General features: G+C 34.0%; 2 protein-coding genes across 2 annotated transcripts; one reads left to right on the plus strand and one right to left on the minus strand.

The window, feature by feature from the left end:
• Positions 1-2,172: 2,172 nt before the first annotated feature.
• Positions 2,173-7,254, plus strand: LOC140891182 (DEAD-box ATP-dependent RNA helicase 57). Its single transcript, XM_073299532.1, has 12 exons — positions 2,173-2,430; positions 2,563-2,689; positions 2,874-2,986; positions 3,168-3,259; positions 3,829-3,925; positions 4,110-4,190; positions 4,267-4,499; positions 4,876-5,070; positions 5,256-5,346; positions 5,544-5,666; positions 5,745-5,895; positions 6,816-7,254. Exons 1-12 carry the CDS (start codon positions 2,350-2,352, stop codon positions 7,013-7,015), a joined length of 1,584 nt encoding a protein of 527 aa, XP_073155633.1. The 5' UTR covers positions 2,173-2,349; the 3' UTR covers positions 7,016-7,254.
• Positions 7,255-7,893: 639 nt separating this feature from the next.
• Positions 7,894-10,987, minus strand: LOC140891457 (uncharacterized). The gene is made up of 7 exons (XM_073299951.1): positions 10,715-10,987; positions 10,088-10,481; positions 9,641-9,832; positions 9,324-9,563; positions 9,034-9,251; positions 8,577-8,831; positions 7,894-8,498 (listed from the first exon to the last, which is right to left on the minus strand). The coding sequence occupies exons 1-7, from the start codon at positions 10,757-10,759 to the stop codon at positions 8,250-8,252; spliced, it is 1,593 nt and encodes a 530-aa protein (XP_073156052.1). The 5' UTR covers positions 10,760-10,987; the 3' UTR covers positions 7,894-8,249.
• Between the last annotated feature and the right edge of the window lie 1,262 nt (positions 10,988-12,249).

The following is a 12,249-nucleotide window of genomic DNA, read 5'->3' on the forward strand; positions in this document are numbered from 1 at the left end:
GGATCAGTTTTGTGATACTAATCTTCTATTTGGATTACCCATGAAAATATTATTTTTATGAAAAAAGTATAATGTTTTATTGTAAATATGAGTAAAGTTGACCCGTCTCACGGATAAAGATCAGTGAGATAATCTCAATAGAAACTTACTAATTTATTTATAGTATTAATCATTATCTATTTTTTATTATTAATTTTTTTGCTAATTAAATTTCTTTAAATAAATTAAATTGAACTATTTATTTTTGGACATTATTATAGATATATATTTATATTGTGAACCAATTCTAAAAGAAGAAAAATTTGTAAAAAGTTTACGTGTATTAATTATAGTTAATTTTATATATATGTATATATATAGAATTATTTGATTGAATTATTATTTTATGTTTTTGTATTTTAAGTATGTTTTTAATATTTCAAGTGTGCTCAAGTTAAAATAGAAATTTTTATGTATACATGGTAAATCCACCAAATTTGAGTCGGTATATATATATATATATATTATATATATATATATATATATATATATATAGATCCGATCCCCTGCACCCTAGGGTGCAGAAAATTTTAGTGCGACCACTAAAACTCGGTAGTGGGTTTTAGTGGTTTTTGTTTTGTTTTTTTTTGCACCACTAAAACCCACCACCGATAGTGGGTTTTAGTGGTCGCACACAGTTTTTCTGCACCTTAGGGTGCAGGGGATCAAAAGTATATATATATATATATATATATATATATATATATCATTCATAAAACATTTTGCATATGTTGTAAATCTACAAAATTTTAATAGAAATAACTTTTCAGACGTTTATTTCTTCATAAAAAAAATGAGTATAGAATTAATATTTTCTCTTTCTTTCTAGCAACATAATTATTTTTAAAATAAATTATATTTTCTAAATTATGTCAACGATACATACATATATATATATATACACACACATATATATATATATATGTAAACGAAAAAAAATTAATATTTAATTTACGTGCTTTAATTATATATATAGAATAAAAAATTGGTATGCTATCATGTATAATATTTATGAAAATTTTCATACACACATATATAGACAAAATTAATTGAAATTTATATATATAGAGAGAGAAAAATTAATTAAATTTTAGAAATATTGATAAAATATTATCAAATTTCAAATTTTAAATTAAAAATTATTATATTATCATGTATTGAGTTTATGAAAATTTTCATATGTATACCAAATTTCAAATTTTTACCAAAAATTGGTGCAATATCATAAAATATATAAAAAATTAACTGAAATTAAAAACCGTGATAACACAATATCAATTTTTAAAAATAAACGTAGTATTTTTATATTATCATATATTGCGTTAAGTAATTTTCACTGGACATTGGACAAAAAAATTAACTTAAATTAAAAATGATGATAAAATTCAATTAAATTTCAAACTACTATTTTTAGTAAAAACTCTGCTTTTATATATATATAGATATAGATATAACAGTTTCATGATACGGTTTGATCACTTTGACTAAAACAATCATGAAACTTCAAAATAAGTAGTGACTCGCAAGTCACAACTAGCAAAAGTAGATGCAAACTGCTACTTCATGGTTAAGCTGTTGAATTTTTTGAATAGTAAATTATAAAGTCAATTGCATAATTTTATATTTATTGAAACTATCTTAACATTATCCATTTCATTGGTTTGATTGATTTAATAAATCATTAGAATAATTTATTATTGTTTTAAAAAATCCGGGTTTTGTTTTATTAACAAATAAACCATATGAATGATGAAAGAAAAGTCCGAGGGACATACTTAGAAAAAATAGAAACTAAAGGATTGTAATATGCATTAACAAAAAAATGTACATTTTTGCAAAAGCACAAAAAAAAAAGTAATATGTACAACGTAATTGGGAAGATTACTTCCCTTTCCGATTTAGCTCTGTTGTACGTCCCGATCGACCCTCTGACGATTAATAAATATAAATATCTTGTTTATATAATTTTATAAAAAATAGATAATATAAATTTGGACAATTATTTAAAATTATTAAATTAACACAAACGAGAAAAAAAAAAAAAAAAGAACGGAGGCGGGGTTTTCTTTAATTTTTTTTTTTTGCTTTTCTTATTTAATTAATTAAAGTTAATTAATTCCGGTTTCCCAAGTCCCGACTGAGCAGTGTAGCTAAAACCCTAATTCCTTGCAAATCTCCAATTTCATCAAATCAAATCAAACACTCATAAAGCCATCAAATTTACCTCCAAAACAATACAAAAATATAAATTTACGACCTTTGCGGCGTAGTCTTGAATTACATTGTGATAATTTTTCTGCAAAAGTTTCAATGGAAAAGGACGGCTCATTCCTGTTCTCCGGCATCAAGTTCAATCGCCAGAAATTTTCCAGTGATTTTGCTAGATTTAAGGTAATAGTTAATTATGCAGAATTGAGGAAACACGGCATTTTGTGGATTTTATTCTTGAATCCGTAGCTCTTTAATATGTGAACTTTTCTCCAATTTGTTTTTTGTTTTTAAAATTTGTGCAACTCTAAATAGGTGAAAAAGGAGGATGATGGTATTGTAGAGAAGCTTAATGTAATTGAAAATGGGGATATTACTACAACGGAGGAAGCCACGAAACCACGTGCTGAGAAGAAGAGAAAAAGAAAAGCTATTGTTTCAGGTATTTGGAGTAGGGTATTGATTAGGTGGGATAAAATATAGTGCAAATTTCAAAGGCATATAACCAATGCTGTAATAAGAAATATGATGGATATTTTAGCTGTTGTGAGTGGGGATTGGATAAGTGATGGTGTGAAGCTTAGTTTCATGGTCTAATTTGTTTTTTCCATTTAATTGTTTTTTAGATCCAGTTGAAGGCTTCAATGTGTTTAAACGTTCCAAATCGAGAGCTGAAGTAGGGGACGGGAAGGAAGAGGAAATTATACTCAGAAAGAAGGAGTATCATCGTCGATTGGAGGTTCTCTATAGTTCCCTCTTATTTATTTATGGTTTCCTCCATCATATTTTTATACATATACGAGATCTTAGTTTCACAGGACCGAGATATCTTGATATTATTTTTTTGCTAGGAACCTTTGAATATTTTCAATATGCAAAGGCTGGTGACTTGACACAATCTTTTCCTTGTGGTGTTTTAGAGGGAATCCCTTTTTCGGAAGAAGCATAATATTCATGTTTCTGGGAGAAATATTCCATCACCTCTTCTGAACTTCATGGAGTTGCGATCAAGGTAAGAAAACAAAGAATAATATATTAATATGAGATCTCTCTGTTTAAGAACTGGTGTAGTTCAAATATTACACTCTTCCATTAAAGCCTTTTTTTAGTATGAGCTGAACTTTTAATCAACAAGGAGCATATTTTGTTGTACTTAATAAATAGGTCCTTTATTTTGAAACCAAAATTTAGGAATCAATACCATTGACCAGCCAAAAATATTTACCTTTGAAAGTACATTGGGTGGGATGAGTAGCTATTGTATTTTGATCGTGGGTATAGTAATACAGATGTCTCTACATAGAAGGGGGAGCATTGTTTCTTTAAAGTATGAATGCTGCATTAAATTAATCATAGTTGGTTTCTATATTGTGTATGAAAGGGCTTGATTTTATTTTTATACTGAAATGATAGTTGCAGAGATACGGTCTCCGAGTATTCAAGATGTGTCTTTTTCCCCCCTTTAATGATGTTAACAGAATGAAATTTGTTGAGTTATCGAAACTGCTTCATGTTGTTTTCCCTGGCATTCTTTTTTGCCAAATTATTTAGACAGAGTTGGTGGAAACTTCTTCTGTGCAGGTATAATTGCAAACCATACGTACTGCGCAATTTGGCCGATCTGGGTTTTGAAGAACCAACACCCATCCAAAGGCAGACTATTCCAGTCATGTTATCTGTATGATCTTTCATTTGGGTTGTTTCTTCTTATTTAGTTTTTTTTTTTTTTGGCTTCACTGGCTGCCACACATCTTGGAATTATGAGATTCCATTGTCTATCTTAATCTTGTTGCCCTGCTGTTCTTCCGTGTTCCAGTATTATTTTTATATTTTAACGATTTTATTCTTCTACTTCTTTCCAGGGAAGAGAGTGTTTCGCTTGTGCTCCTACTGGTTCTGGAAAAACCTTTGCATTTGTCTGCCCAATACTTATGCAACTTCAGGTATGTTTAAAACGTGAAGTTTTATGTGCTATAAACTATTTTTGAAAAATTATACTTAGCAATCTCTTGTCATCAGCGTGCTTCAAAGGATGGTGTTCGGGCAGTGATTCTTTGCCCCACTCGTGAATTAGCTGCTCAGACAGCAAGAGAATGCAAGAAGTTGTCGAGAGGAAAGAAATTTTACATTAAATTAATGACCAAACAACTCGCTAAAAGTGCTGATTTTTCAAAATTGCCCTGTGATATTCTCATATCTACACCTTTTCGAGCGCAGTTTGCTATTCGCAAAAGAAAACTTGATTTGAGCAAGTAAGATACCTATTCTCTAATTATCGTTTGTTTCAGGTCTTAATGTCTAGGCTTCTCCAAACTACTAAAATTTGTGATAGAAATATTTATTCGGTCCAAATTTATAGCACCGTCTCACCTTAAACTAAGACACAATAAAAAATGATAGCTTTTAATGTGTTAATATGTTGCCAAACGTATTGTATTTAGTGTTTACGTGAAGCCTAATATTTGTGTTATCTGTTATTACTTGAGTGGATAACTAGAGATGCTTGAATCTCGAATGTGTATGCGCTAAGCTGCATCTTTTCATTCTGAGGTGGAATTCCTATTTGACCTCTTATTTTTAGTAATATCCTCAAGATTCTTCAATCTTTTTTCTTTTTGTTGTGTCCAGGGTTGAGTTTCTTGTCCTGGATGAATCTGACAAGCTTTTTGAGTTAGGCTTGGTTGAGCAGGTTGATGCAGTGGTCAAAGCATGCTCAAATCCTTCTATTGTACGCTCACTGTTCAGTGCTACTTTACCTGATACTGTTGAAGAGCTAGCACGCACAATTATGCATGATGCTGTCCGAGTTATCATTGGCAGAAAGTAAGAAGTTGCTCTCCACAGACAGCAAGAAACAAGTTCAATTTTATCCCTTTGTTAATGAGATCTATGTATTTATCCTAAGTTGGTTGCGCACTTGAGGAGAAACCTTTTGTCAAATTTATCATCTCATGTTGATAGAAAATAATTTTGTTGAGACTGAATTGCTACTACTCAAATTCGAACAGGAACTCTGCTTCTGAATCAATCAAGCAAAAGCTCATATTTGTAGGAAGTGAGGAGGGCAAGCTTCTTGCTCTCCGTCAAAGCTTTGCAGAGGTATAAATATTACTTCCTAGTCGGCCAATTTCCTCGGTCCTTATTTCCCTCTATAAAAGTAGTTAATACAAGCTTGTTTTTGATATATTACTGTAATTGGCACTACTATTTATACATGGATGCTCATGTTTTCCTCCTGTAATTGGAGAGTAATAACGAAAGTTTAGCATTTGAGATGACCCAAACATTTGGTGCAGAGTTTGAACCCACCTGTGTTAATTTTTGTCCAAAACAAAGAACGAGCTAAGGAATTATATGATGAGCTGAAATATGACGATGTTCGAGCTGATGTCATACATGCCGATCTTTCTGAAATACAGGTATATTGCTTAATGAGTGGTTGAAATGTTTGAATTTTTAAGCTTCAGGATTTCCATAACACTAATCAATCGATGTAGAGAGAAAGTGCAGTTGACAACTTTCGATCCGGAAAAACGTGGGTTTTGATTGCCACTGATGTTATTGCCCGTGGAATGGACTTTAAAGGCGTCAACTGTGTGATCAACTATGATTTTCCGGATTCGGCTGCTGCATACATTCACAGGATTGGTACGTTAAATGTTGAACGCGTTGTTCTTTTATTCATCATCTCACATCCTCACTTTTCCTTGAAAAAGGTTGTTTGGATAGCTTCAGTTGTTCCAAACGTCTCGTCCTTGTCTGTAAATGTGACACTTGAACTGTCATGTGCTTTAGTAGACTTGATTAACAGTCAGTATCAGCCATAGTTTTCAGTACAATGGTGGTTGTTCAATCCTACAATTTGTAACGACCCACGTCCTTCCACCGCATCCCTCCCCAGCCTATAGCATGGGCTCGGAACGCATGGTTCGACGGGCATCGCACTCATGACCTCCCCACTCCTGGCGGTGGGTTTTTGCCCTCCCCAGAAATCGAACCTTGTACCTCCAGGCTTAAGTACAAAGTTTTATGATTCCTTGTACAAGGTTCGATTCATGGGGAGGGCAAAAACCCACTGCCAGGAGTGGGGAGGTCATGAGTGCGATTCCCGTCGAACCATGCGGTCCGAGCCCATGCTATAGGCTGGGGATGGATGCGGTGGAAGGACGTGAGTCGTTACAAAAAAGGGCGCCAATTGGTACAAGAGTACGTGTTCAGTCTCATTAATTGTAAAATTAGTGCAATTGTAGGAGGGGATAGTTGGGTCAGGGTGGTATCAATCGATCCACTTTCTTGTTTAGCTATATAAGGTGCCATGTGTGAATTGTCTTACGACAGGTTGAAATTTTTTACTTGGGTATTTTGGGTGTTAAAAGATTTAAGGTTTGTCCTTACTATGGACTATACTGTGGTACTACAGTAAACACCATAAATTTTTTATTCTCTGCGCATCAAACTCAAGTATAGAACTCTCTGTAATATTCATTACATTGAATTCTATCCAAAGTAGCGTGTTTGTATTCAAATTATTCCTTGTGTTTTACCAATTTTTCTGGCCTTTCATAAAGGTCGTTCGGGTAGGGCTGGAAGATGCGGAGAAGCGATAACCTTATACACTGAAGCTGACGTTCCATTCTTAAGGAATGTAGCTAATGTAATGACAGCTTCTGGGTGTGAAGTCCCGGCTTGGATAACTTCTCTACAGAAGAAAAAATGGAGGAAACACAGGCCCCAAAGGGAATCAATTTCTAAACCTGAAGTTGAGTAATATATGATCGATTTGGTGCAAGCACAGCTTAAAAATTTTGTTGTCCCAGTTCTGAAATATATGTCAAAAGGCAAGTGTTTTCCCCACTGTTTAAATGGTTATTTTCTTTGTATGTAAGAATTTATTTATATCACTGGATTCGCTTGTCTTGGCATTTTTTATTTCCCAGCCAGAATTCGTAATTTTTTTTTCCTGAAAATTAACAAAAAGCGCATGTTTCGCAAGTAAATCAATATTTTCACATGGTAAAAAAATATTGAGCAGTCTGATGTTTATTTTTGTGTGTATATTATTTTGTTAATCACGTTCATCTAGAAAAGAACAATGGTTAACCTTATTTAATTATTCTGGAAGATATTGGATTGTTATATTATCACTTGCACTTCTCATGATATGTTCTTCCTGTGATTAGAACTAATTCCTTTTCATATTCTTGAAAGATAGTAATAAATAAAGTCATGTGATTGCGTACGAGTTTATAACATAGACTACATAGTCAAAATAAAATCAATGTTCATTTGAAATCCGAAGTCTGTCAAATTCAACATATAGCATATAATTCCCGAGGACTAATTGTTAGACTCGTATGATAATTATTAACTAATTTTAGTCAACGATAATGTCAATTAATTTCCATAGCTAATAATTTGAGTTTATTAGATAACGCAAAATTTAGTGGCTATGAAAGAAATAACATTAACTTTTGTATTTCAAAAGTACCATATGGCGTGGGTAAAATTAAATAAATAATGATCCAAGGTATTATAAAGTGGGGGTAATTTCCTTTTTAACAATTATAACACATCAGCTAAGATCCACAATTTTCCATACATATAAAGATAATTTTTTTCTTATTAGAAATATCACTTGCAAGGAAAATAGATATTTGTATATTAATCCAAATGCCCTGTAACCTGCAACATTTTACCCCAATAAGTGTCATACTTCACCCTGTTACTTTTTACATCAATATATAGATCAGATTTTTGGAATTAAAGTGAGAAGTATTCGTGTACATGAGACCTCCATTTCTTGCTATAATGTTCTATGTTATGGGAAAATTAGGCAGAAAAGCTTTCTACGCTCCAGAAAACAGAAGGAGTGCTATCATCTCGACTCTTGTTGTGTTGCATATAAACCATCTTGAAAACAGTGGGAAAGGGGAAAAAAATTCCGTGCTCCGTTTTAAGAATCGGAACATCCCTGTCGTCGGATACCAAAGAGAAGTAATGTTTCATACAGAAGCAGTATCAGTCTCATCCCGAATTTCTTGTTCGTCTTGGTTGGTTGTAGTTTTATCGACAGAATCGAGTGGACCTTGCGGGATGCCAAAAAGGGTCGATAATATTTCCCGGTGGCATTCATCGCAGAGGACGAAATATGAGAAGTGACCCTCTTCCGGAAGTCTGTGAACACTGGCATTGGGTAGCACACGGGATATGTAATCAGTTATTGATGGCGGAACCACCATATCATCCATTCCCTGCAAATGAAATCGATCAGTTGAGGTAATGCTTAGACTCAAATGCAAAGGAAACAGATGCAATGAATAGATATGGACCTGCCATATGTGAATCCGGCCAAGAAATCCGGTTAGTTCACATTCGGGTAGTCCATACATGAACTGCAGCCAAGGGAGGATGCCTTTTCTTGGACATTTTCGCTGTGCTTGAAGTTCTGTTAGGCTAAAACCCCAGTTCGAAACTTGCAGCACAGCTTCCTCAACGAATGGTTTTGTGTTACCTTGGCGGATTGATTCTTCGACATTTCTGTGCCAGATTTCTTCAAAGCCTAGTTTTTCAACGAGACTTTTATCCTGGACAAACGAAAAGAGTAATATTTACGGGTTCCATTCAACAAGGCCTACGTCCGCGAGACAATGTCTGAAAGGATCAGAGAAGTAGAGAACTGATTTTCAAGTAATCCAGTTCATCAACTGTCCCAGGTAGCTTCTCAATAAATAATCTAACCTCGGAGATATGTATGTTCTGTTCGAAGAAGAATGCGATATGACTTACCTTCTTTCCAAGTGACACAGATAACCATTTATCTATTCGACCATGCTTCCCCGTGAGGAATGTTCGACGGTAGAAGTAACTGAGGGACTTCGGGAATCTACGAGCCAGATAGTACAACAATCTTTTTCTCCGTGTCCAGTTTTCCCACGTTCGCGACTTCTCTTCTTTGGTCATGCTCTTCTCGTATGGATTCACCAACGGCGCAAACATGGCAGCACCTGTAGTCATTCAAAATTTATATTAGGAAACGACAGGATTGATTCAAGTATTAGTATCCTGCAAGAATTTACCAGCAATTTTATCTGGAACATATTTTAAAGCAGCCCAAACATGCAACGAGCCACTCAAATATCCTAGAACCCAGAATTTGCCTTTTACTCCCACCGAATCTGCCAACTGCGACATATCCAGAGCCGAAGAATTAAGATTTCGGTTAGTATGAGGATCGCTCTCTCCAAAACCAGGAAGATCGTAACTAATGACCCTCACACCGAATTCTTCCAGCAACGACTCCTTGATACCAGGTATACCTGCCATTTCATTGTTCAAACAGTCCATACTAATTCATTTTTGGTTCAGTAATTTACAGAAGCCTAGTAGTTAGTACCTGCAAGTCGAGAAGAAAGGAAACCGTGCGGGATTATGATGGTAAATCTAGCTTTATCGGCCGGAACACCCGTCTCGTGATATGCTACATATCTACCATCCGAAAGTAAAATACGAGCAGCACTAGGAGGATGTATGGCAACTTTCTTCATCCTCGAAACATAACTTTCATATCTACTATTTACATTCAGAACTGCAAAGATTTAGACAAACAAAATGCTTGGAGCACTAGTATGAAATGAATGCCAAAGATTCAAAATCTAGAATGAAGTCTAATTATACAGAAAAATCTCCTCTGCACATGTATGATATATCCCTGTTCCTTGCAAACCCACAAACATTTAAGATGCAACTGTCTTTACCGAGGTTTCCTTAATGGGATCACAGTTCTTATCCACTAATAATTCAGCGACAAAGAGCTAAATCATGAGACAATATCAAATTTTACCAGCAAGAGCGAGAAAGAAAACGAAGAGAAACACCGTCCACACGTGCAGCGGGTGGCGGTCCTCCGGCAAGAACTCATTCAAAAGCCTCAGCCTCCCCGAAACCTCAGCCAGCGGTCCTCTGATGCTCTTCACGGCGTAAGAATCCTCAGTCAGCACCGTCTGCTGCACAACGTCCCTCAACCCTCTCCCCAACTCCACCGCCATTTCTCCCCACGCCTCCGCGAAACCCTTGATTTGATCCTTCAAACTCTCCCTTTTCCCACTCGTGGTGACCTCCTCCTCCTCCTCCTCCTCCAACGCCGCAGCTCTGACTGAATCGCCGGCAAATCTTATCCCCGAGTCTTCCACTAAGCTCGCCAGATCATCTCTCCACGACTTCGAATCTGCCGAAACCTCCATAAACCAAAATCTGAATCAGCAAAATGAGTGATTAAAACACTACTAAAATTCGAGCATTAATGAGGAAACAACGAGAGAATAAAGCGATAAATGAGGTAGGGAGCAAAAGCGCAGTGGTGGTCCGTGGTCCGGTAAAATAAGAAAAAGATTGAAACTTTATTAAAGGCATTCTTCATCAGATGACACTTTTCTCTGTCAACTTCTCATCCACGTTATTAATAGCGTACCTTTCCCATCAAAAAGATTATGTTACAAGCAACTGGACCCGACATTACATATATATATATAAACGCGAGTTCGAGAGATAGATTTATCGGGTATAGATTCGGGTTCAACAAAACCCAGTCTCGTGAGTACGAGCACGGGTGCGCTTGTGATTTTTCCTCTTAAATACAATTTCAAATTTCATTTTTAAGACATTTAAACATATAGTAAGAGTAGCATTAACAAATTAATACATAAATAAAGGTCAATTCATATAAATGGGGAATGATGCATTAGGAAGTGCTAGCTGCTGCTAACTCTCACTTTAAAAGGTTTAAAAAATAGATGTTTGCAATTATTTAACCTAATAAAGTGGAGAAAAGCATTTGTATAGCCGACCATTGCTGCGAAGAATCATATCTTCCTCGCCTAAAAAAAATGAAACAAAAGAAGGGTGTAGGCCAGTGCCAGTGGGCGACGAATCTTTTCAGATTTTTTTCAATAAAATTTTATAAAATTTTAAATTTTTGTTAGAAAAAGTCAAAAAATGATTCCTAAAATTTTTCTCAAACTCTACCTAAACATAAATAAATTATAGATATGAAATGTACAATTTTGATATGATGTCGATTCAACGCAAATTTTATGTTTTAGATTATTTTGTGGATCTTGGCAAAGAAAAAAAATTGAAAAATGATTTTCATGAAAAGATAAATGTAAAAAAAAAAAAAAAAAAGTAACAAATTAAGAGCAATTTTTCGAAAAAAAAAATGTCTTCGCCAGAAGTTAGTTATATTAAGGGCATAATTTTTCAGTTTTTGGGAAAGTGATTACATTATTATAAGATTTACAATATTCGAAAAAATTTAAATTATTTATCGGTTCCTTGAGGAGTGTGAAAATACTCATAATAATCATAAATAAAGTAAAATAGAATCAAGCTACAGTATGAATTTTCTGTGACTTTAACATTGATAACATTACCAAGCTAGACTTATAATTGGGATAATAAATAGTAATACAACTTAATCCTATTTTTTAAACAAAAATATTTATGAATTCCCTGTAAACGAAATCAAAATTTCAAATATAAGATGAAATTGAAACCCAAATAGTTCGGGGTATAAATCCACAATTTTAATTATTTTATGCATGATTAGTTATTACACACGTATGTTGGTGACATTAGCAATGTAAACGAACTGGAAATTATTAGAATATGAAGCAGGTTTATAAACCTCAAATTCTACGAGTTCGAACTTGATGTGAAGTTTGAAGAATTTAATTTTTTTTCTCGAGTTTGGCTTAAAAATAAATACTCGAAAAACTTGAAATGTATGCTATCAGCATGTAATTATAGTATATAACAAAATATTAAGGATCGTTGGCTGCTCATTAATTATTCAACAACTTAATATGAGTTTGAGTTCAGCTCAAAAACAATTTGGAACATATTTGAGTTCAATTCGAATTCGATAATTTATAAATACATATCCAATATTTATCTAAACGATTTTATTTGTTTACATACATGAAATTATTATAAAGGAAGGCCCAA

The sequence above is a fragment of the Henckelia pumila genome, chromosome 3 (assembly GCF_033568475.1).
Source record: "Henckelia pumila isolate YLH828 chromosome 3, ASM3356847v2, whole genome shotgun sequence".
Taxonomy (NCBI): Eukaryota; Viridiplantae; Streptophyta; class Magnoliopsida; order Lamiales; family Gesneriaceae; genus Henckelia; species Henckelia pumila.

Coding starts and splice junctions, on each gene's coding strand:
- LOC140891182 (XM_073299532.1), top strand. CDS start 2,350: ATGGAAAAGGACGGCTCATTCCTGTTCTCCGGCATCAAGTTCAATCGC. Junction 3,926..4,109: donor CTATTCCAGTCATGTTATCT/GTATGATCTTTC, acceptor ACTTCTTTCCAG/GGAAGAGAGTGTTTCGCTTG. Junction 5,071..5,255: donor CGAGTTATCATTGGCAGAAA/GTAAGAAGTTGC, acceptor AAATTCGAACAG/GAACTCTGCTTCTGAATCAA.
- LOC140891457 (XM_073299951.1), bottom strand. CDS start 10,759: ATGTCGGGTCCAGTTGCTTGTAACATAATCTTTTTGATGGGAAAG. Junction 9,833..10,087: donor TTTCTTTCTCGCTCTTGCTG/GTAAAATTTGAT, acceptor AAATCTTTGCAG/TTCTGAATGTAAATAGTAGA. Junction 9,564..9,640: donor CCTTTCTTCTCGACTTGCAG/GTACTAACTACT, acceptor ATGAAATGGCAG/GTATACCTGGTATCAAGGAG.